The 25,457-nt window shown below is 41.5% G+C and overlaps 1 protein-coding gene across 5 annotated transcripts in view; it reads right to left on the bottom strand.

The window, feature by feature from the left end:
* Positions 1–7,721: 7,721 nt before the first annotated feature.
* Positions 7,722–25,457, bottom strand: part of MRPS27 (mitochondrial ribosomal protein S27) — a 49,956-nt gene continuing 32,220 nt past the window's right edge. For 4 of the 5 annotated variants that reach the window (XM_035897512.1, XM_035897510.1, XM_009642176.2 and 1 more), the window contains 5 exons: positions 24,152–24,267; positions 21,131–21,233; positions 18,943–19,085; positions 15,568–15,723; positions 7,722–11,406 (listed from right to left, as the gene is read on the bottom strand). In XM_035897512.1, the coding sequence (XP_035753405.1) occupies positions 11,167–11,406; positions 15,568–15,723; positions 18,943–19,085; positions 21,131–21,233; positions 24,152–24,267 (758 nt within the window). In that variant the 3' untranslated portion in view covers positions 7,722–11,166. Of the gene's footprint in view, positions 11,407–15,567; positions 15,724–18,003; positions 18,315–18,942; positions 19,086–21,130; positions 21,234–24,151; positions 24,268–25,457 lie in introns of those variants that run through there. The other variant, XR_004842427.1, reaches the window with a different exon arrangement.

Here is a 25,457-nt window from a genome sequence, read left to right on the forward strand (position 1 = left end):
TCCCCTTTTCCCCTTGCCCCTTGCCCCTTCCCCCTTCCCCCTTTCCCCTTCCCCCTTCCTCCTTCCCCCTTCCCCCTTTCCTTCTCCTTTCTTTCTTCCTCTCATTTACTCTTCTTCTACTCTTGCTCTTCTTTTACTCTTGCTCTTCCTTTCTTCTTCCTTTCCTCTTCCTTTCTTTGTCTCTTCTTTTACTCTTCTCTTACTCTTCCTTCCCTTTCCTCCTTCCTTTCCTCCTTCCTGTCCCCCTTCCTTTCCTTCTCTAGACTGCTTGCAGAGGAACAGTATCACTGTTCCATAATTTAAGACAGTTTGGATTTTTTAGTCTCAGAAGTTTTACCCCAATTAAAAAAATCTTGTTATATTGTAGGAGGTTTGAAAATCTGAATTTAAAGAAGGTCTAAAGGCCTCCAGAATGAAGATATGTGCTGGTCTGTTGATTCACCGCTATGGCTGATATCAAGTTTCACAATGTAGTGAACTATGACCTCATTTTATTTTCTTTACTTATAATTTATTTCAATTTTACATTGTTAGGATATTTTTGTTTAATAGGTATATGTTTGCACTCCTAATTTTTATGACGGTTTTTTTTATACTGCTTTAGGATTCTTTAAATGTGGGCTCCTGAGGCCCATTTAATGCTGTGAATTACTGTTTGTCAGTTGTTGGGGGTTTTGATTTATTTTTAATGTCTTCTCTTTTTTTAGGTATCTCTAGCAATGCTGTTTTATTTATTGCTATACCTTTTAAGTCATTAAGAATAACTCAGAATGACTGGCACAAAAGGCAGATGGAAATGCATTGTGAAAACAAGCAAGTTTGCTGGGCTCATAATCATTCACTTAAAATTGCTTTTGTAATACATAGTCTACAAAGTTATAGGCAAAATGTTTGGCAGAATAGTTGTACTATTTCTACAAATCTTTCTGCTTTGTCTACTTTCTTATATAGGTCAGATTTCAAACTTTTTGAGTGGGTGGGAACTGATTTTCTGACAATATCTGAAAAGGTTTGTATCTCTGCTTTGGTAGAAAATCTGTTTTAAGTACAGCAGTGGTCCTGAGATTAATCTCACTTACGCCACTTACTCCTGTGAATCAGGAGCAATTTCACTACAGTCAGGGAAGCTACAGTCATTTGGTCCTGCTGTAAATGAAACTGGAATCAAGCCTTAAGTCTCCCCAAGCAAGTTTGTGATGGCTCAAGCATTTGTTTTACTTCTAAAATAATAACAGTAATTAGACAGTTACCACTGATCTTAAAATGTACATTCGCTTTTTTTGCTGCTACGAGAACACTAAAACCCGGTCTGGCTATTCTGAGGTACTGTAACGCCTGATCCATCCATTCCCTTTCAAATGGCAGCGGTACCTGGGTGCAACACAGCGATGAACTCCTCCATTAGCTCCTCTTGCCCTTAATGTCTTTCCTGCCTGTGGAACTAACCTAACTGTGCTAGTCCCAGTACTACACAATTAGTTTAGCGTAACAGTCATCAAAATGTACCATGTACATTAACAATGAGTGCTGTTGATCAGCATAGATTTCTAGGAGCATGGTTTGTTATTGATTACTCTAATTATAAAGATTCAATATCTGAGTGTAAAGGAGACTCCATTTAAGTGATGGTATTACCCATAACAGCATCCCCAGTCATGATCTTTATGCTATTACTATACCGCTTCATCTAATTCAGTGAAGAATTAACTTTGGAGATCCCACCCCACTCCTGAACTTGGACAGGGCCTCTCCTGCATGCCTTTTCAAAGTCCTGTGGTGGGTCTGACTTTATTGACCTCTATTTTCACCCCATCTTTCATAGAAATCACTTTTGGGTTTTGTTTTGGTTTGGTTTTTTTTTACTTAATTTACATACTGTGGTGAATGGAGATAACTGTGTATAGGAATGTTTGTTGGTTTTTTTAATTGTCTACGATAGCTTACGCATTTTAGGAGAGTTCCGGTACTCATTTACTAAGATTTAATCAATCTGTTAATTGAATTTCCAATCCCTCCCACCACAAGCAAGTCAGCTCCGAAGAGCGCTTACTGTGCATTTGGGACATTTCTGTCATACGCTTCTCTTTGTTCAACTGTCGCCAGAGGTTCTTGCTCAGTAACGATGTTTTGAGAGAAATAGTAATTTTGTTGGTCTGGATTTATTAGAAAAGAAAAAAGTATAATGTTTACACTTGAAAGAAACTGTAAGCTTTCATCTTTTCACTTAATAATTGAACAAAACACTAAAAGCAACTAGGGGTAAGCATTTCTTAGAATGCAATTATATTATTCACCTGGTTTAAAAATGTTTGCTATTTAAAATAAAAAAAAAGAAAAAAAGTCTGTTTGTTGTGAATTTACAAAAAAAAATCTAAAAAAATTAAGTAACTAAATAAAACAATGGCATAAAAATATAGAAAGAAAAAAAAAAAAAAAAGAATTAAAAAAGCAGCTTCTCCGCACTAGACTAGCTAGGAGCTCCAGATGGCAGGAGCTATCTCTTCAAGACTGGGCTGTAATCACAACTGTAAAAGAGGAAATCTGACATACGCTTTCACGCATTTGCATGCAGCCATTATCTTCCAAACTATGGAAAGAAACAGTCTTGTTGCTGGCTGAGAAGCACCTCACACACCTCCTCTCTCTTGTTCTGAATGGTGTTTGTGTCAGTCTGCAGCTGTGTATGGTATTATGTCTTATAATCCTGCATCACTTCTATTCTATCCAGTCATATCTAATGTAGAAAATTAGTTTCCAGTGAAAGTAATATGTAGTGCTTTTATGATATTTGTGTGCAATATCCCCTCGTCCATTGAGGATATTTGATGTAAAGGAAACAAACTCAGTTCCACAATAAAATACAAAAGTGGTAAAGTGGTGTCGACATGTTTCTTGTCTTTGTGTATGTGCGTATTTTTAAGTTTTCCCTTTCCTTCAATCATGATTACCTACTATATGGTTTGTTGTTCTTTTTTTATCAAAAGGTCAATCACTATTTAAACACTAGATAAGAACCAATCTCTATTTAGAAATTGGAAAATAAATGCAGAAGATTACTTTTATCTCTTGTGGCGTAAAACATTTACCATGATGTACCATGACGTGGCTTCTTTTTGTTGTTCTCATTTCTGTATCCCTCAGCAGCATGAGAAAACACCTCATTTTCAGTAAGTACCCATTCAAGGGGCTGTGCCTGAGATGATACCAAATAAAGTTATGTCAAACTGAGCCCACCCTGGTTTGGAAAAGAGAGAGGTCTTTTCCAAAGTTGTTGCAGTTTAACAAGAGGGTGCATCTTGTCTCCGGTGGACATGGACCCGTCCCGACTGCTGCTGCCCAGTGATCCCAGCGAGAAGGGATGGAGCATCTGGGGAAGCTGGGCTCTCAGTTTATTTTTTTACTTTATAAAATTGGACTTTTCCTCTGCTGCTGTTAAAGGGACGCTGTAAGATGAGGCTTTCTGCCTTTGCAGTTTTGCTTGCTGCTGCAATGCCTGCCATGGCGAGGTGCAGCAGTCAACACTTACCTTTTTTTAAGCTCAGGGAGATGGTAATGACATGAAAGCAGGTAAAGGCTGGGCCAGCAGGGAGCAAGGGGTGCTTGCTCCCAGGAGAGGCAGTAGCCCTGGGCAATTTCCTTTGCCCTCAACATAGCAGCCTTTTTTGTGGACCCTTCTCCAACTCCAGCTTCTTAAGGTTTCATTTGTAACTTCTCATAACTAATAAATACTGTGCTTGGCCTGAATTGGGCTGAGCATGACGAAGTAGAGAAAAATGAAGACCAGATGAGGGGAGTCAACTGCTGCAAACCTTATATCTCAAATATAATCCTGCATATGTCTACATTGAAGTTTTTTTGAGCTGTTGTGGTAGAGTGGCCTGATGCTACTTAAAATATACTAAAATGATTGTGCAAAACAAACCAGGTCAGGCTTCAACACCAATTATCACCTGCAGCTGCAGGATGAAGTTCTGGATTTGCACAGGTGGGACTACTCATGGTACCTGCAGATAGGGGCAGGCCAGCCTGGCCTGTGGTGTTTGGCTTACTGCTTCCAGATGCCAAATGAAAGCTCCTTTCTTCAACGCAGCTGCTGAGGAGGAGAAATTTTATTTCCACTAGTGTTAATGAACAAATTCCATCAGCTTATGAAGTATTTCAGATGGCATGGGGAAATGATAGTCACTCAGACCTTTTTGGTCTGTCTAAAATGAGGGATCTGTCTTGTGGCATCCTAGACCTGGAGACTGTTTAATACTGATTCCTAGTGTTCAGTGCTTGGGAGGAAATTGTAGCTTTTCATGGTTCCTAGGATGGGGTGAAAAGAGGTGTCCAGGGGTCTCTTGAGTAAGAGCCATGGTGACACCTCATAGATCCAGCTCATTCCCAGCATTGATCGCGGCAAAGCTTCTTGGCTTCCTAGAGGGTGTTTCTGGGCATGCGGCACTTCTGCTGCACAAGCATTGCCCATGTCCTTCACCCAGGGAACAGTTTTTGCCCACTGCCTCCTGCTGTGGCCCCTACTTTCATCTCCCTCAGACACGAGCTGTCTGCACTAGCATGAAACCCCCGGGGCAACGTCCTCTCTTGTGCTGCATGTGCTTTCTTCAGGTTCAGCCCAAAACGACCAGAGGCTGAGTGCCCTCAGCTTGGCAGGGGATTTGCTGGGTTTTTGACTGCATGCTCAGCATCATTTCCACCAGAAATTAAATACTGAGGGGAACTAAAGAACTAAATTGGCAGGTGCTGTGGTTCGCAGAGCCCTGTTCACTGGTTCTCACAGCTCCTTACCACTTGATGTAGCTGCTTCTCTGCAGTTCAACAACTCCAGCATTACTGGCCCCAGTGTGAATAGCTGGCAAAGGCAGGGGCCAAGGCTGCCTGTGCATCTGCTGCCAGCTCCATTGCCAAAACAATTGCATATGCCATGGTTTACACATCATACCACAGCTCGGGCCATCATCTGTGCATATAAACTACACAGAGAAGATAAGTGAAATAGATGGAACTTACCTCCTAACAAAAACAAAGCTAAATACACATAACGATGTCTGAGCTTACACCCTGTTATACCTGTTAAGGTCCAGAAATTCATTTTGACTGCGCTTTTATAAATCTGTTATCTCAGCCCAGCTGCATTACTTCCTTAGCTTAAAGAGTTGAAGGGAATCTAAACCACTGAGTCATTTAAATACTTAATATGAACCCCATACCCCCACAGAGCAAGTCAGTATTTCCAGGAAGAGTTTACAATTTCCAGCGATGTAATTATAGCAGCAGTTACCATGTGTAAGGACCAGAACAGACCTGTAAGTTTCTTTCCCAATTCATTTAAGGGAGGAATTGTCAGGATTTGAAATAAACAAGGTATATTGAAAACTGAATTTTGTCCTGATAATCTAATGTGCTTGTCAATGGGGCTCTAATGCTATTTCTGTGCCTGGGGCATCTGCAATTTAGCATGGGTTGAGTGGACTTGAGTTTATCAGAAATGTTTGAGAACAGCAACAGAGTTAATAGTATGCAATTGCTAGTGGAGTTCAGTGACAACTTTGCGTTTACTGACAGATATATGTATTTCCATGGGGAGATTGACCCAGACTAGATGGCACCATTTTCTTTTAGTACCATGTTTAGTATCTTAAGTTACTCTTGAATTAATGTTTTGTCGCTAATTCTTGACCTACACTTCATTCTCCACAGTTTTATTTTGAAGGAGTCACTGTCCCAAGTTCAGGGTGTTCATCATGTATGTCAGCAGTAGTTTTTCTTCTACAGTCAAAGCACCTTGTCCTCATCTCAACATTTCCCACCATTACATTTCTGGGAAGGTAAATTTAACTTTACTTACCACAGACATTCTCACATACTCACTAGAAATACATTTTGCAAGGTCCAGTTGTAGTTTCCACGTAACAGCCCCCCAGCAAAACCAGTAGCAGTACTTGCAGTCAGCTGCTTTTCAGTGGACCTCATCGTGCACCCCTCAAAGTCAAGGGTGCTATTCCCTTGTGTAGCTATGACTTGAACTTCCTGAGGAGGTGAGGGAAGAGAGGACACTTGCTGACCTGTGCCCCGGGCTGTCTTCTGCCTATCTTGGTGGCACACTGACAGATGCTCAGGTCAGAAACCCCCTTGCAACCAGGCAACCTTCATCTGCAGCTCGTGTAGGTCATCATCGTGGTCCCACAGTTTTAGGGTGACCAAAGAGACCTGGGACAGGCAGGCAAGCGGCTGGGACAGGCTACTGGTGAGGGGACCAGGTGCTTGAAGCTGTGGGAAGGGGCTCGATACCAGTGCTGTGTGTACACACAGCATCAGATCAGGTCTGAGAGCATCCAGTAACCTTACTTGGCAAGGTCGGCTGTTACCATAAATAGGGCCCATCTGTGCAAGGCTTCAGGCAACATTTATTTGAGCTGCAAAGGAATAAATATGTAATTTTCCTCTTGTGAATAATGGATAATGACCTTCACTGCTTCACTGGAAGTGTTCTGCCAGTGACACTTGTGGGAGGAAGAGTTACATATTTGCTTGTCTTATCAGCAGCATATTTGGTGTCTGCCATGGATTCCAGTTGGGAAGCTGCTTTTTGAATTAAAAGGAAGAGCTTTAACCTTTAAAGTGCTGGTTTTTTTCTCCTAACAGCTGCCAAATTGATGCCAACATACCAAAGAGGCTTTGCATTCGTATTGGTTTCTGTTTCTTTTGGCTAGTATTGTTGAAAGAACGGTCTCTCCCATGCCCAGGGAAACATGGGAGAGCTGTTAACACTGTCTAGCGTGTGCAAGTCTGGCAATGCTTTACCATAAGCATTAATGCAGGCAGGTAGTATTTCAGTTGCTGGTCACCTTGTTTGCATGCACAGCTCAGTGACTGTACATGCAACTATATAGCTTCTAGCACTGTGAGGTTTTTTTTCCCTCTGCTTTTAGCTATACAGACACCGCTATAATGACTAGGGAAATTATTAAAAGATTTTCACGAAGAAAGATGCACTCCAGTGATTCAGAAATATACTGACAAGGGAGAAACTGCAATACCTTTAATCCAAATCACAGCTGTAGTCACAAACGAAACAGGATGTGAAGGAACATTTCTAGGAAGGAGAGGTGATCCAAAAGAAGGAGATAGTGTTACTAGGAAGAAAGATTTTGGTCTGTCCCCTCCAGGAAATATTTTGCCAGTCCCATCCACATACAGAAAGGTCTAGGAGGCAGCTGTCTGAAACAGTGCAGCAAGGACCAGCAACATTTCAAAAAGCTTGAGAGTGCCTCAGCGAGGAAGCGCTCATTGGGTTGTGAGCTCCCACTGAATGAGTGCCAGGGTGCAGGACTGGATGAACTCAGCAGCTTTTTGTGTCTGTAGAGTACAAAACTATTTTCTTTTTTTTTTTTTTTTTTAATATCCCTCCAGGAAATATTTTGCCAGTCCCATCCACATACAGAAAGGTCTAGGAGGCAGCTGTCTGAAACAGTGCAGCAAGGACCAGCAACATTTCAAAAAGCTTGAGAGTGCCTCAGCGAGGAAGCGCTCATTGGGTTGTGAGCTCCCACTGAATGAGTGCCAGGGTGCAGGACTGGATGAACTCAGCAGCTTTTTGTGTCTGTAGAGTACAAAACTATTTTTTTTTTTTTTTTTTTTTTTTAATATGCGTATATACACACCTATCCACATTCTTCCCTTATGTTTCAGCAGCAGCAGATGAGAAGCTGCTGTATGACTTCTCTGCCCCCTCTTCTAAAGGCAGCCAGCTGCCTCACAGCGGGTGATGGCTATCACAGGAGTGCACACAAAGCTGCAGGCATCTGCACTGATGGGCTTTTGACTACCTGCGGCCCAGTTTCACTCCTAGGTGTTGCTTACAAGTGGTCTTCAAACTTCTAAGAGTAATCCAGCAAGCAGCTGACAAACAGGTTGTGTGTGCTATGTGATTTATGCAAGGGGGCGAGCAGTCAAGTCTATCTTACTTTTCCTGGAGTGAAAAGGAGAAAAGCAGGTAAGCCAAGCTGAGTTAGTTGATACTCTGTTGACTCTTCATGCTGCTGCGTTTGTGGTGGAAAGCTACCGTCCATGTCTCCCTTAGGAAGCCAAGCACGTGCCCGAGCAGCACCTGTCTGTGAATTACCTCGTCTCACAATTTGTCTGTCTCGCTGTTGACCTTGCTCAAAGCTAGCAGGTGGGAGAGCACCCAAGAGGAGCGTACCTTCCTCCCCTCCCTCAGGCATCAGTTGCTAATTCCTGTTTCCAGCCTCTTAAGACTGAGCTGTGTCCAGGGGCCTCACACCTCAGGGTGCCCGAGCACTTGAGACCCCGGGCTGCTTGCTGTCCGCAGAGCTGGGGGCACGCTGCTGCCTGAGATGAGGGTGAGGAGCAAAGAGACACGGCTGGCCTCCTTGGAGAAGGGGAATAAATAAATGTGAGAGGACATACTACGGGGGGAACTTGAAGGGCATCAAGGGTGAGGTCAAAGGAGAAGCAGCGATGAGGACTGCTGGAGAATTCAAGGGGGTGCAGGAAGCCCTGTGGGCAACCTGAGGATTTGCTAGGTGAGAAAACACTGCTCTGGAAGCTGGTTGCAACTGAGTGAGAGTGGTGAGGCCTGGGGTGGGGAGAAGCAAGAAGGAGGCTACTAGGCCATGGAAATACTTGGCTGGGGCATGAGAGGGTGGGAGGAGGGGCCCTGGTGTGCAGCTGGCCCAGCCTGTGGAAGTGTCACAAGTGGTTTCTCACTCAGGGTTGATACCAGGGGGAAAGATAAATGAGAGGGCTTGGCAAAACTTTTGGCTTCTTAAGCCACAAATGGTCTGGACCCTCTGCTACAGGTCTAGGGTTTGGTGTCCTTCATCTCGCCCCAGGAATCTGCTTTGCCACCTGCAAAGTATTTGGCAGGGAAACCCCCCTCTCCCAAGGGCAGAGGGGGATACGGAGGAGATTTGGAGGAAGGCAGAGAAAGGTTGTATCTACACTGCGTATGTTTAGTCTTTGGACCAGGATCCAAGCATTCAAACCCCACAGTCTGAAAGTTAACCCCTGGGGTAAAACAAGGAGGCAACCTGTAATATTCATCAACAGGCTACTTGGAGCTTAGAAGAGGATTTTCTTCTCCTGTTGCTGTAATAATTAAGTCTAAATAACTGGAAAGGGAGGTTTGCTGTAGGGGAAGTGAAGCGTGCTCTCCGAGAGCGGGGGGCAAGGCAGCTGGCAGCTTGCTGGAGCTCAATTAGCATTAGGAGCCTGGCCTGTCTGCTGGGCAGGGCAAGGGAGGGCGGAGGTGAGGCTTCTTGTGCTGCCAAGAAATGGATGCTAACACGAAACAAGGAGAAACATGGCAGTGCCCATTGTGGCCTGGCCAGACAGTGTCTCGTAAGCAACAGGGTCAGGCAGCTGCAGCGGCCAGAGGCGGTGTGTCAGCAAGGAGGGTCTTAAAATTGTGCTGGTGTAGAGAAGATCCCAGGAGGGAGAAATGGTGTCTGCAGAGAGAAGCTGAGAAGGGAATCAGGATGCAGGAGTGATAGTTAACGTTTGGATGTACAAGCTGTTTTCCGATACTGAAGAACTGACATACGTGGTCAGGGAAGGGACACTTTGTTCTCCTGTGGCTGGACTAAGAGCGATGACCTTTTTAAAGCCACCAGTTTTGAAGAAACTGTTCTAGGAGTGCATTTAGCCTCCTACTCTCCCTTAAGGCTCCCTAACTTCTAGTAATCAGAAAGTATTTAGACCAAGAAAAAGGAAAAAAACTTCAGACTTGAGAAAGTTGCCCAGGGAAGTTCACTGCTGGTTTAGTTAGGCCAAGCCACAAAATCACTCACATACTGGAGACAGCATTCTCTTGCTGCAGCATGGGTGAAACTATGAGGCTTGCTTGACAAGATGGGGTGAAGGACCTTACTGCCAAGTTCTTGGATGTGAAAGAGCCATCAGGCTCTGAGTGCATTTGCTGGGAATAAGAGAGGCATGTGGTGCACGTAGTAAGGTGTTTTCCTACACTTAAAACAAGTTCACTTCACAGATTTGCAGTGTGTTCTCATTGGATGCACAGTGAATATGTGATGGGAGTTTTAGCACTCTAAGACTGGACAGGTGCATGATAAAACTGGAAATGCTTATCAGACCCTGTGGTAAAGCACAGTGAGACAACGCTGTTGTTGCCATAACAAGCTCCCATACAGCAGAGCTGTTGCTAGGGTCTCCCTATTTTCAAGGAATTTATCCTGCCATGAGCTGCATAAAGTTGCTGGCTGCAGCTGATGAGATTCAGGGGTGATGGGGAATGTAAGCAGGGATGGATGCTGATGCAGCCCACAGCCAGCGCACGATGATCCTTTCCTCCCTTGCCCTTTCCTTGTGCTCTGTGTGAATAGCTACATTGTTTTACTGATCTGAAAAATGGGGCATGGGACCATGTACACAGCTGAGACAAGAAGGGAATTAGGTCAAAACCCCTATGAAACAGCACCCAGAATATAAAAGGAAACTGCACTGCAGTATGAGACTCCTCGGTGTGTCCTGAGGTGATTGTGCATGTTTCTCTACTGACCTTAAAAATGGAGCAAAGCAGCACTCGTAAACTCAGAAATTTCTAACTTCCTTACAGGAAAAGCACATCTGAGTGACTGTACAAGTGCTAACTCGCTAGGCTGAACCTCTTTAAAGTAGTTTTAAAAACAGACCAGTTAGGCTTCCAACTCCATGTATAGTACCCTGAATTTTCCAAATGGGTTGGGAAAGAAAAAGCAACCAATATACGTTAATCCTCTTAGCATCTGAAGTTCAGAGTAGCCAAGGCATTCTTTCTGTGAGAAACCCCTACTGAAACAACTTGTGTTTGAAATTCTTCCCTCTTCTTTTGTTCCTTCCACCCTCTACACCTTTCATCACAGGCAAGCTACTTCTTATGCCTTTGTTTCTTTGTGTTGCCTCCATCCCACCCGCTGCCTAGCTGATGGCAGGAGGAAAATATATCATATACAGGATGAAGATTTCTAAACCACATGCGCTTTACTTCAGGAAACAGGCAAAATGGGAAAAGTTTAATTTGCATATAGCAGTTACATATTGTCACACTTGCAGCAGGATTGAAGTGAAACATTAATACGGGTGAGCACTTCAGTTCGCTGACAGAGGAATGCATACCACTCTGGTAGTCTTTGAGTTCCAGTACTAAGCAGATGCTTCAGCTAGCTTCCTAGCTTCCATTTCCTGCTTAGCCTTTTCTCTCATCTCTCTCTCTCTCTCTGTGAGAAGTGCTTGTTCTTGCTCCCACTCCTTTAGCTTCTGCTCGTGTTTTGCAATGTCTTCCACTTCACATGCTGGCAGCTTTTCCTTGACAAGCTGGGTGGTCAGGGTTAACAGGCTTTCAGATTCAACCTTGCCAAGTGAATGCAGCTTAGAGTACAGCTCCTGTCATAAAAAGGAATTTGGTGGGGAGTGAGAAGGAGAGAGCCAGTCAGTCACAAAATAATCAGCCACAAAATACTTCTCTGTAACAACCAGTACATCACTGTTTGAATCTAACTATTAGCTAGGCTATACAGGCCAGGTAACTATTTTATCCCAGCAAACTGTTTTGACTGTGGTAGCTGGTACCATTTCTTGAAATGGTAGGATAATTTTTTGAGCAATGAAACTAAAACAATGAGGTTTCATTTTAATTAACCATTGAGATTATCTTTATTTTTCCAGATTCAGTCATCTGGTATTAACAAAGATCAGCTGACCAGTCAACAACAATAAATACAATCTAAAGACCTTGGGTTTGTGTCTTATCCCAAAACCGGTTGAATTATTTGCTCCGCACCGGCTGCATTAGCATCCCTACTCAACAGACACACATCACTTTAAATGCTCTCTTGCTAACAGCATACTAAGTAACTCCCATGATTTTTCTTCCCAACAGTTACTGTGATCTGAGACTTGACTGTGCTTATACAGTCTATGTATAATGCTAAAGCAAGGGATATTTTTTCAGGAATACTCTACACTGAAAATAAGAGCACAGCTTCAGTAAGAAACTGTGCAGTATTTCTTTCTTGAGCATTACTTATCTAGATTTCATGCAGCATAAAAATGTTAATTCACTTAAGATGATGAATCATCCAGTGAGACTATTTCTGGCTTTCTGGATCTGTAGCTTGATGGCTCACTAACAATCTGATTAATTGCCTTAAAAGTGCAGATAAACAACCAAGGAGTAGTTTCCTGGGGGAGAAAGATGACATGGCACTGGGCAGATTCTCTACCCCTTGCTCACTCATTAGATAGCAAGATATTTTCCTGACTGTTCTTTCAAATACAACGTTTTACTGAGCCCAGCACTTGCAGAAATGTTTAAAGTAAGTATGTGTCCTAAAGAAAAGTACATCCATGCTTCTTTCCTAGGCTCTTTGAATAAAGCCTATTGTTTTGCACTGTAGGATGATGGAAAGAAGATGTGGGGATCATTCACCTCCGAACAAAATGGCAATTCTGGGACCATGCAGATACCCAGACTTCCAGTTATCACTGGAAGCTTATGCACTGTGCTGCTGGCCCACGGTGTTCCTTTACCCCAGCCCACGCTGGCAAGAATCTGCAGGGGCACTGCCACTCAGCTCTGCACTGTTCTTATGCAGGGAACTATGATGCCCCCTCTGAGGCGTCTCCACTTCTCTCTGCCTTAGCCAACAGAAGTACAGGCTTTCTTATGTTTTGCCAGACTCTTGAAGGTTTGACCTGGACAGAGGGCAGATTAAAGACTCTTTAAAATGCTAGGAATGCAAGTCTGAGGGGCTTGGGTATTTGGCTCTGTCTGGTTTTTTATTTTATGATAAAGAATGAAAACAAAACCAATGGTTTTGAAGCTAATGAACTAAAACCAAACCCAGAAATATTTAGATGCATTCATCTCTGCTTTGTTTGAGATGTCAGTAAGTATACAATGCATCAGTGAGAAACATGAAGGCACCACACGTCTTGGGTCTGGGGAAGGAACCTGACAGCTACGCTCATGTTTACAGATTAGATATTCAGTTTAAACATAACTGGTTTAGATCCTTCAGACTCTCGCAACTAACCACTACCAAGGATGTGCTAAAAAAGGGGTTTTATGCACTGAACCCAAGCAGTATGAAACTGATCTAGAGAAAGGCAACAAACTGAAAACTAGCAGGACTTCTCTCCTAGGCCATTACGGGTACCACTGAACTCCTGGAATCTTCCCTGCTCTGCTGAGATACATTAGTGAAACTAATTTAGGAAAGCAGCAGGCTCAATGTCCTGCAGGTACCAAAAGGGCACATTCTTAAGTGGCTAAATCATTGATTTTTATAAACAGTCTCCAGGGCTCTGCATGCAGTTAGAGAAGGAGCACTGCTTTTAGGGAGGATGTTCCCAGCATTTGTGTGATGAAATGCTTGCCCACTGATCGTTGACACAGATGGAAGGAATTGCCTTAGGAACACTGTACTGAGTAGTGAGCCTCAGCACACAGGGATTTGAAAACAGGTAATTACCACACGAGTAAGAGTGTCAGAGAATCTAAATTACAGCTCTAAAGGCTTTATCTGGAAAGAGCCAAATGCCCTCAAGTCCCATTTGGTTTACTCGAAGTGCAGGACATGCTGCCTCTTACAGATAATACCTGTTAGGCTACCGTGGCTTTTTCAGGTACTTCCACAAATGGCTGTTCTGAAGGTTGGTATGAGACATGGAGTCCAAGTATGTGTATAAAAGCCATGCAGAACAAGCTACAGTTCTAGACAGGAACTGTACGTCTGGAGCAAATACGCATGCTTTACCTTGCATACCCAGGTGTATGACTTGTGAAAGAGAACTGGGCAAGGAGGAGACAGAAGTAATTGGTTTTGACCTCAAGGAGAAAAACTGGGACATGCTGGCTAACACAGGGTTGGACAAAGTGTTTTCAGCAGCAGAAGTGCAAATCCTGTGTTGGGGTTACATCACATGAGAGGCAGATGATCTCTGCTGGGACAGCAGCTGTGAATGCCAACATCACCAGGCTGCTTCAGAGCTGCCACCTTCCCTCAGTCTTGTGTGGATTTCTGCTGAACTTCTCTTCCCTGTGAACTATGCCTGTAGGCATCCAGGGGCTCAACTTGGAAAACTGGCTGGTGCTGGCCTGATGGATTTGAGAGAAGAGTCTGAGAGCTCTTTCAGGCTTAGCTGAAATGGCATTTGTCAGAATTTGAGAGCTCCTTTTCTCATCCAGACAAAGAGAAATTGTGGCTTATTTGCATATAAATTACTGTTGGGTGCCTAGACTTCACATGAGGGTTGTGTCTTTCTTATATTCAGACTTTTCTAGTGAGAGCTTAGCACTAAGCATAGGGACTGTAGTTTGTTGGCTCAAAGTCATGGCCAAACCAGGGAATGCCTGAACTGTGGTTAATTATGGAACTTGTGGAAAGGTTGAGGTGAGAAGAAAACTACCCTCTCAGCACTAGTCTGTCCCCAGCCTGACATTTAGAACTTGTTTTGAGCACTCTGCATTATCTTCTTCAAGGCCAGACAATGGATAGACAATGAGAGACTCATAAAAATGTCTCATTCCCTCCTTCAAAGGGCACTTGTGTTTACCTAATTCACTGTAATTCATCCAGGCACTAATTATCACATGCTGAGCACCCACTGATTCCCAAATACTTTAATTAAAAAGTTCTAAGTGCCTACAAAGCAAATTTAATATCTAAAGATTAGTGGCAAATAATTTATGTAAATAGAAATTAAAGAAAGGAAAAGCATGTGTATGTGAGGTGAAACCATAGGATACTAGTCTTTTAACTTCTGAAATTTCTTTAGAAGAACGACAAGCTGTATCCAGAATAACTGTCCAAGGTCATGAGAACAACAGTGGAAACTGATGGGCTATGGAAAGAGTACTGCTCCTCAAACTATAAGCCAGATTAGTTTCAACCTGCGGTTATTTGATTTTTACCACAGCAACAAATCACAGATGATAAAAATAAAATGAACTCGTTATATAGCTATGAGATGATCAAGTTAAATGTACTCATTATATAGCCGTGCCCTAATGAACAACTGTTTGTGTTTCATATTGTTATCATCAGCATGACGAACTAAAGATAAAAGGGAGGCAATATAGACCTACTTAATTGCCCAGACTGAGAGTATAGGATGCAACATTCCTGCTTAACCACAACATATACAAATGGACAATAAATTCAGGATGGTCTTATGCCTATTACAATTTATTTTAATGAGCAAGAGCCCACACAAGGTCAGATAATGGATCTCTAATGACATGCCACTTTTGCAAACAGGATTGGATTCATCATTTTGATGTATGAAAAGTGAAGATAAAATCCCAGCAGACATACAAAAGACAAGTGGCCTTAAGCATTTATGTCTTTGTAGGCTGCTGCTTCCTGTTTGAAGAAGTGAAAATGTAAGATGGCAGCAGTTTCAAATATGCCAGGTAGGACTCCTGATGCACTGAAGGGGTGTCAGTCTACTAGCCATAATAAACCAGCATACATATTTTCTAGTTTATATTATGGAGATCTGCTATGGCTTACAATATTTAGATAAATGAAACTCTCTTACCTTGAATCGGCTGTAGTATTCAGGTGCTTTAGACTGCTCTGTTTCTTCTGATTCTGCACACTGTGACTTCTGCTCTAATTTCTTGACTTCTTCAGATGATTCTGGACCAGGTTTTGCCTCAAGGACAGACTGAAAAATGGTCTCCAGAGCATCAATCTGAACAATCACATTTATCATTGTTAGCATAAAGTTTGGAAATACAGTCTGGGTAACACCACTGTCACATTTACAAACAACTTCATGAGTTACCATGTATTTTGAGATTACTACTGTGTATGATAAAAAGAAAAAAAGAATTCTAAAAGGAAAGGGGACTGATTCTTTGAAGAATTTTGTACTGTACTTAGGACCTTTGGGTTTGGACATTAAATCCCTGCAACAGAATACCGCCACTGCCCCCTGTCAACAGTAAAACTCCCCATGACTCAGATGCTGACTGGTATTTGCAGATCTGTCAGGCATTAGGCTAATGTCTCCTCTTGGCCTGGTATTCCAGCCATAAATACTAATGCTACATGGTAGTCACTGTGGTAACAGCACTAGCATGACACACTATCACAGCTACATCTAAATAAAATGTTACTATCAAGTGTTTGAACAATATAATGTGTAATAGATCATCTCAATACCTCTTTGGTGAAAAGAAGCAGGAAAACCACCTGTTCAGCAACAAGAATATTCATTCCTATCATTAATTTGATAATTTTAACAGGAAACATGGAAATGTAGGCATAGAATGCACTGGTATAGGTATATTTTTAACCTGTGACACCTCTAGTCTCCTCACGCTTTTGCCTTTTGAGGTAGTAAGAGAATGATCCTCTCCTAATCTAACTGCAGTTGTATCAAAAGAATGCATTAGCTTCACTAAGGGACTTGGTAAATTATTTCTGTATGTATCATTGACACAAAAGATGGAACTGCTATATGGATACTGCTGCTGTTTTGGGAATAACATGATCTCCATAACTGGAATTATTGGATGCAGACTGCCTGCATTTGAAAGTTCAACTTTTAAAAATGCAAAGAGCTTCCATGAATCCTAATTCTGAATGTTTATCAGTAGGATGGACTAACTCTGAAACCCTTGAATCTGTGATGCTTTCTCCAAGCAAAAGGGATCTTGATACTTATGGTTTCATCTTCCTAGCATAAGGATATAGTGCTAAAGGAATAAAAATTAGGCTTATTTGAAATAACATTCTTGACACTGAAAGGTGATCTTTAAACTAGCAGCACTGAAAGAGAATGAAATAACCAATGAAATAATAACTATGTGCTTGGAAATACACAGACTCATTTAGAGACTCAGACAATTAAAAACCAAAACTTGCCTTGCTTGTTCGCAGTTAAACAATATAGCAAAATACTAAAAAAGTATTTCTATTACGTTGTTAAGATAGTAATGCCAGAAAGAAAAGAGATACCCTCCTAGTCAGAAATGAATGGAAGCTTAAAGCCTGAAAGAAAAGTGACTGATAATGATTGGGCAAATCACTTGAAAATGTTTACACCAAAACTGCACAGTTATAATATTACATTTTGGAAAAGAACCAAGTTTGCAAAACCAGGGCCATGTCTTTCTCACATAACTCTGTGATTGTGGAGGCATGCAAGGACAATGATTTATAGCATGGCCCATACTTCTCAGTGCTATGATACAGATCTACGAGAATTGCATAATAATCAACCTAGTCCTGCCCAAGACAGGCCCAGGATACTACAGGAAAAAAGGGTTTATGGCACTTGAGGTTGTTTCTGTCAAATCTGCTGCTGAATTCAGTGGAAGTTCACTGATCCCGATATTGACCTGGTCAGTGCTCTTAGTCCTTCACCCTTAGGAATACTGCATTTTAGTTTGAAATAGTAATTAAAAATACCTTGTATGTATTTTAATAGTAAAATCTTAATAAGAATTTAGGTAGAAAAGGCCAGAGGATGCAAATTAATACACTGTAATTACTTTACACCAGCTAAGGATATGAACCAACATATTTTCCTTGTTTTCTTTTCTGCACTGGGGTCACAAAAATGCATTAGAGAAAAATTATTTTGATAAAAAAAAAACATCCAGGCCTGCTCTTGGTCCTCACCTTGGTGAAACTTATGTGACTTGCACTGTTTATATATTGCTACCTAAAATCCAAATGAGGCCAAGTATCTTTTCAGGGAAGTTTCTGTGTAGCTCTCATGGTCATTGCTTTTTGGGCTCTACTACTGGATTTGTACAGAGACACTTGCAGCATTAGCACTTACTTTACAAGTTCTTAGTTGTTCACTGAAAAAAGTAAAAAGTGTCTCTGCGAAGAAAGCCTTGCTAGGTATTACTAGCATTTACTATTTTCACAGTATCAGTATACAGAAGGATGAGATCTTTTATGGACCTTTTTTACCACAGGCACAGCCTTGTACAGATACACTAGGATGTTCACCTACAATCCAGAGCAAGTGGAGGACTTCCTTAATTTGTCTACGGTTTGTAAGAAGAAAAAATCACAAGCGTATTAGGCTGACTTCTTCAGACTTGAAGTAAGGAAGAAATCCCTGAAACAACACACCCGAAGAGGTAACTCAAAATGGTGGAAGTTGCAGATGTGACCATTCCTTCCACTGTCCAGTATTGCACAGAGCTGCTTCTGAGCATGGAGGACAGAACCTGCTGAGCCTTTGTTCGTCAAGGGAAATGCAGAGACTGCAAGCCTAGTAGTGATGCTAGCAAAAAAGCAGACTCCCATCACCAGAGACACCTTCAGGAAAGAGTACCAAAAAGAGGAGGTGAGACATCAGTGCTGTTTCAGCCCATGTGGTGGTGGTTTCCTAAGTTACTCCTCCCAAGCTGTCTGATTCCAGGATTAGCCTGATGCCCCACAGCACTCCTAAACCCCAAGTCCCTTAGTCAGTGCCAACTTCACAAATAGACTGAATCCATCCATCCTCCCCAACTGAGGGCACTGCAACTCTTCTAGAAATCACTCTACACAGTTTTTGGACCAGTATCACTCAGGACACTGTCATCTCAGAGGGCACAGAATACATGGAATTAGCCAGGAAGCCACCTTTGTTTCCCATCCCCACAGGCATGTTCTTCCTGTGACACAGACCCAGATGGCTCTATAGGGAGGAGAAGGCTTAGGAAACAAATGGTTTGTGGCAATAAGAGACACTCATTCCTGAGGACATGCCAGTAGACATCATCACTGGCTCATCAGCTGAAGCAGTAGCTCTGATCTAAACATTACTTCTTCTGTCTTTCGAAGACCTCTGAAGTGTTGCTGGGCCTGTTCTCATTAGCAAGGCACAGAATTCACAGATTTTACTGGAGTTTGGCTTGTATGAAATTCCCTCTGTTCAGCAGGTTATAGCCTTCATACTTACAGCTTCTTTGCAGATTTTGCTGTCCCCTGACAATGAAGCCACGTTCTCCATCACTTGCAAGGCTCTATTCAAGTATCCAGGTGTCCACATCAGTGGCATTAGATTGTATACAGCTCTTAGCCCTTTATTCAACTCCACTTTCCCTGTGATAAAAAAATACTTCGGTGTTAGTATTCAACACTTAATGGAATTCATATGTGTTGGCTCTGGTTTTTAGAAGTAACAGGAGGTGTCTTGGCTTCTGTGGTAAATACAACACACTCTACTACAATGCTGCTGACAGAACTGCTATTACCTTATTTTATTAAGGTGCCTTAATTTTGCCCAACTTCATAGCTATTACACATTTGGTTCTGGTTCCTCCCCATTCCCCCTCCTTCTTCACCTTTAAATTTTGTCCAGATGGAAAATAGGAAAAGTGGTCAGGTTTTCTGGTTGTCTGGCAGTTGTAACAGCAGCTCTGAGCAGAATGTCTGCAGATCTCAGACAAATGTCTCTTTAGCCTTCAGGGACTGACTGTGTGCCATGTGTGAACTAAATCTGAGGCTCTAGACTCACCTCTGCGGCCTTTAGGGTCTACTCACACATGTGTCATGGCCAGACTGTACAGTATTTACAGCACATGCTCTGGCTAACTATACAGCTTAGTACCCCTATTTTTGATGGAGCTTCCTGAGAGGAAATATGGGAAACCTGCCAAAATGAGATTTTGGTTCTTGATTTAGGACTTTCTGTGCAACAAGGTCTTCACTGTCTTTAGCAGGACCCTGTGATGCACAGCACCACTGACAATGTGGCTTTTCTTTTGATGATAATTACTAGAGAACACAGAACTCCGACATAATAGAGGAAATGTACATCACATTGGTGAGTACTAATTTATAAGTTCAGGAAAAGCAAGGTAATAAGTGCACAGACAAAGCTCATGGACTACGGCTAAATTAAAATAGCTGAGGTGCTTGAGGCCACTCTGTGCCCTCTCTCGCAGGTCTGTTCCATTAGCGTCGGCACAACTGTGCAATACATGACATAACAGTAAATAGCTTTTGATCTACTAAATGTCAATGTCACAGAACAAGTACTACTGCTCACAGGAAACAGTGAAGTGCATTTTTGAAATACAGCCACTACTCGACCAATCTATATGACATAAAAAACACCCCGAACTGAATGTTAACTGGACAGCAAAGTCCCTAATTGTATCAGTATCTCCACCGGACAGCTCTATGGAAAATCCCGCTTTCAAATTAATTTTCACATTTATCTCCCTTTTTGACTGAAAATGAGTATTCTGCCTTAGTCATGATAAATCTGAATCAGCATCCCAACTCTGCCATTACACATCATATTTTGAGGCCACATTTTAAGAACAAGTCCACTTTTTATTACCCTGAATAAATTCTAGAATAAATTATAATGCAGTAATAGAACAACTGCATAACGATAAATTTTAAATTAATTAATTACTTTCTAGTAAATAATAATTTTGTAGAGAAGGATAAAACCCATCTGCATTATATTCCTCTAAAGGTTAGAGGAAATTCAAGAATTGCTTACGCCATTTGCCACTCCCCTCCCCTGCAATTCTGGATGTGCTCTGATCTAACTGCTCTTTAATAATATAGCATATCATTAGCAGTAAAGACTCCTTAACAGATACAGGGTAAAGGCACTTCTACCTGCTGTTCACAGCAGAAATATTTACTTTACAGTGAGTAGTAAATGTTCTACGCGTGGTGTTTTTCAGGCTGTGCTCTGAACTTCTCGAGGCTTAAGGATTATTTTAAGAAGCTCACTACCCAGAAACAGTCTACTGTCCATAACCTTAAATTTGTGTTATGGAACTCTATACTTTTAGGGTTTTTTAAAAAATTTGTTGGTCCACAAACAAACCAACTCTACTGTTCTTTAAGAAAGTCTTCTTTCTTTCAGCTGCAAATCCAAACCTACAAGGAGCCCCTAAGTTGGTTCTGAAGCTGTCTGATAAAAGGCATACCATTCAAAATCAGTACTACCCTCCAGGCTTACAAAATAGATTCAATCTTACCTCTGAAATTGTTCCTTCCACTATTTCTGCCTTTTTTTTTCTTAGCCTCCTTGATTACATTTTAATAAAGCAAAGATGCCAATTTAATTCAGCCACTAAAGACAAGAGGGAAAATATGACCGTGAAGGAGGCAAAACTTACCAAGGAATCCATAGCCATACAGCTGGGAGCTAAAGCCCACAGTGCTTGTTTGCTTTAAGCCCGTAAGCACTAGTGATGCTCCAAGATTTCTCTCCTCTTCCCACTGCAAATAATGTAAACTAAGTAAGTGTCCCTTGACAAACACAAACATAAAATGGCAGCAGCCAAAGACAGCACACATGGCTTTCATCAGATGTCTTAGCAATAAAGAATCATTAAACATGTCTAGCGTTCAGAGTTGCAGTATGTATGTACTGAGGAAGAGTGCACATTATACTGAGGAATACCTCTCTTTCCAGAGGACAGTAAGATGTGAGAGGTTGAGATTTTGCACGGGGGTCAATCGCTGCATTTCCTTCAGAACAGAAGGTTACACTGATTTACACTGGCCAAGCTCTGTCTCTGTCCTGTATGTCCTACCACTTGCTTCAGGCTAACACTGCTGAAGAAAAAAAATTGCACAGCTTCTGTACTACAGCAGCCTTTTCTTTTAAGTATGTGGTAAGATACGTGCTCCACTATCCCTCGCTAGAACAGGAAAACTCTGAGAGTAGAATAAGCTGCTAATGGCTGCTCCGAGTCCAAAATCTGCACTGTGAAAAGAACATATGCAGCTCACCAAGACCACTGTATGCCGCAGGATTTAGAAGTACAGCTGTCTCTCCAGCTAGAGAGAAGTGCCAGCTGTCTGAGCCAGACCACCAGTGAAGGCTAAAGAAGGGCACCCAGTCAGTAAGTACATTAAAACCACAAGAGTAGTGTGAATTTTGTTTTGCTATGGGACAGTACAGTACATTTTTCAAGACCAGAGAATCACAAACATCAAGGATAAATGTCTCTCTACTGCAAGTGCAAGGAGCTGAGCAACTCCCATTGCTAAGAAAATGAGGAAAAGGAAGCTATAAAAAGCAATAGAATGGAGGAAGTCTGATTCTAACACATGGGGTTTGTGGCAGGGTACTTCAGCATCTTGTTTATTACTTTATGACCTGAAACAAATATCACTGGTGAAAGGAAGAAACCTTCTGAAAAATTCCCTGAGGTACAATGAGTCTTACAAAGCACGAAGGTTCGACCTTACGGTTTAATGTATTATTCAGAGATGTCTTTTCAAAGTAAGGCATTTTTTTGTGTTTCCATTTGGGTGCTACATGAATTTGCATGTTATCATCCAACACAAAATACCATCACCTGTCAGTCAGGCAAAGTATTTGCCTGACGCATAGAAGGGATACAAGGAGATAGGACTGTTCCGTGCTGAAATCAGCAGTCCAGCTGAATGTTATAGGAAAATCATATGCAACTGGAAAAACGGCTTTTAGAGGACTAGGTTCTTTCAGGAGCTAGCCCATTTGGCTCCAAGAGCTGGAGGACCCACAAGAACTTAACATTAACACCTATGCAGTGGAAGGTAGCAATCATACTAATTGTTTGCAGCAGTCAAGGAGGAAACTTTCTGGGAGAGCTAAGGCCAGTCAGGTTCTCAGTGGTGTTTAAAAAGGCAAAAAAATGGAAGCTCTCTATCACCACTGCTATATACATGAAGGACTAACATAGTCAGATTCAGCCCAACATTCAGCTCTCAAAGTTACAAAACATTTCATCAGGCTGCTGGACCCTAAGCTATGGCAAAGGGCCTGTCTTAACAGGACACTGCTGGCTGACCTGTATGACATCCTGCGAAAAAGGAATGGGATTTTCAGGAGCATCCGAGCAGATCTCATAACTCTGTCTACCCTCACTTCTTAAATCAAATACAATATATCAGTACTAAGCATTATGAGGTGTTGAATGGTAATCTGTATGGTGTATACATAGAAAAATACAGCTTATTGCTGTCTTTGGATGAGGTTATTTCAAAATGCGTATTAAGTAAGTCACAGCTACATAAATGCGTTTGCCTTAAATGTGTCGTATGTCCACACAACCCTTACTTGCATAGTCAGCTTTCATGAAATGCTACACATGTTGACAAGTCTTTGCAGTGAGGATACACAAACACGGACAAACACAATGGGAAAATGAGATTTTGTATATGAAAAGCAGAGGGACCAAGTGATTGAGCATAGACTTCTGGGGAATGAAGGTCCCTCTGCTTTTCATATACAAGTGATTGAGCATAGACTTCTGGGGAATGAAGGAAAATACAGAACAGGGCAAACGCACAGTTTTTTTTTTTTTCTTCTTTACTGAAAACTGAAATTATAACCCAATTGAGTAAAACCTGTATCTGTAATATGCATTTTGGAAGATGCTTCATGTAAGACAAATAGAGGCTTCAAGCATTTTCCTTAAGAATGACAACATGCTATTGAAGTCTTGTGCCAAACTACATGAAAAGTGCTGCCTAAACTGATGGACATGGCAGAGCCCTTTGCTGATACCTAACTGAGCTCCTTCTGCAAAGGTAGAATAATGCCACTTCCAAGAGCCTGGACTGTCACATTGGCCTTAAACAAGTCAGATATGAATAAGAAACCCCCAGTCCTCGGAGACAGGAGACATGTTACGAATTTAGTTTTAAAACAAATACATACTAGAAACAATATACCCAAAGTGAAATGGGATAGTAAAAATCCTAGTGAAAATGTTTTATAATTCTGTAACATCACCACTACCAAGCTCTAATGGTGAGCAATACCCACCTTAACAGGGTGACACAGGGTGACATACAATAGGTGACAGTTTTTTTGTGTTAACTGATAGACCCCTCTTAGAACTGAACTGAAATGTCATTTCATAACCTTCCAATGGGCATACATTACATCTGAAAATCCCAACACACCTTCCCTTTCACAGAAAGGAGCAAAAGGAGAGACAAGTTATTTGATGGCTTTTTGTTGTTTCTTTTTTTTTTCTTTCTTTTGCAGTTGTAAAAATAATGAAAAAAAATTGCAGCATTTATTTTCTCAGGTAAACTTAGGGGAAATAAAATATATTCAAGATTGAATGCCCAAGTGACTGCACCATGACACTTAGAAGCAGAGGGTTTATGTATCATTTTTAGTGTGCTGACCTTACCGTATGTTCAGACTTGGTTGCCAGGTACTGGTATAAAACATAGAGAGAAAGAAGCTGTGTTGAGTATTCATCAAAACTTTCTTGCAGCATGATCTCTGTTACTACTGACATAGCATCTATGGAGGAAAACAATACATAATCAGCAAGTGCAAATTTACACAGCTCCCTTTCACACCCACTTATGTTCACTGATACTTTATTGCTGTAGTATTTTTTGAAGTCATTAGGGAGAAAGTTAAAGTTCTCTAATGATTAGTAGTATAGAAATACTCTTATTCACTTGGGTTATTCAAACACACTATGAGAAAGAAGAATGGGTTGAATAGCATGAGACCACAGCAAAGGAGATTTCCAAACTCATCTTAGCTCTACACTCTTCAGTTGGCTTTTCTTTGCTCAGACCTTCAATCATTAACATTTTTTAAAAATCTCTAAAGATGACTTCTTTGTTCTTGTGTTTACATTACAAACAAGAGAAGACTGGCTTAAATTCACTGCCCTTACGGTGACAGGAGGGTACAATGGAGCAGAAATGTTGTCACAGCTCACCCACAGCACTCACTGAGTTCAGCAAACAGTGCTCTGGAGGAGCTCCACAGGGAGTTCTAGTGATGCTCCCTGTCTCGAAGGACAGTTTGTTAAACAAAAGGCCTTGAGCATGTCACAGAAAAGAAATATGGATAGAATAAGGGGGAATTCACAGATTGGGGGGGATCTCAAAATAAAATAAATATGCATATTAAATTGCCATTTAGCAAAACCTTCATGATAAAAGCTACAGACAATTCCTGCAATTATACTGTCCCTTTCAGTTATTTGTTTTTCAAGAGGCTTATGCAAAGAAAAGCTCATTGCAAGTCTACAGTACCAGAAGCCCTGCAGTGAAATGAAAATCTTAAATATCTGTAATCAAACATGAAAGGATTATTCATCTAAACACTTAAACAGTCAATAGTGAAAGACAGGTACCTCAACATGGCAATTCAGCATAGCTGGCTCTCTCCAGTAACAGACAGAAAGTCTAGACAAACAGTTTAGATATGTACCTTTTTGAACAGCTAAATCCCAGGTAAAATGAGCTCTATGAACATGCATTTCAACTCTCCTAACACTCTAATTATCACTAATAACTCTTATGATGTCATTGGCAGGTAAGTCAGACTTGTAAAAACTGGAGAAGTTGGTTTACATTTGGAATGGGATTAATCACAGTGGAAACTGCAAATTGCATGTTTCAGAATTATATAATGAATAAAAACCCAACATAAATTGGATATAAACATGCAGAAAAGCAGTTTAAAGGAAA

Source organism: Egretta garzetta, unplaced genomic scaffold (genome assembly GCF_000687185.1).
Source record: "Egretta garzetta isolate BGI_Z169 unplaced genomic scaffold, ASM68718v1 scaffold617, whole genome shotgun sequence".
Taxonomy (NCBI): Eukaryota; Metazoa; Chordata; class Aves; order Pelecaniformes; family Ardeidae; genus Egretta; species Egretta garzetta.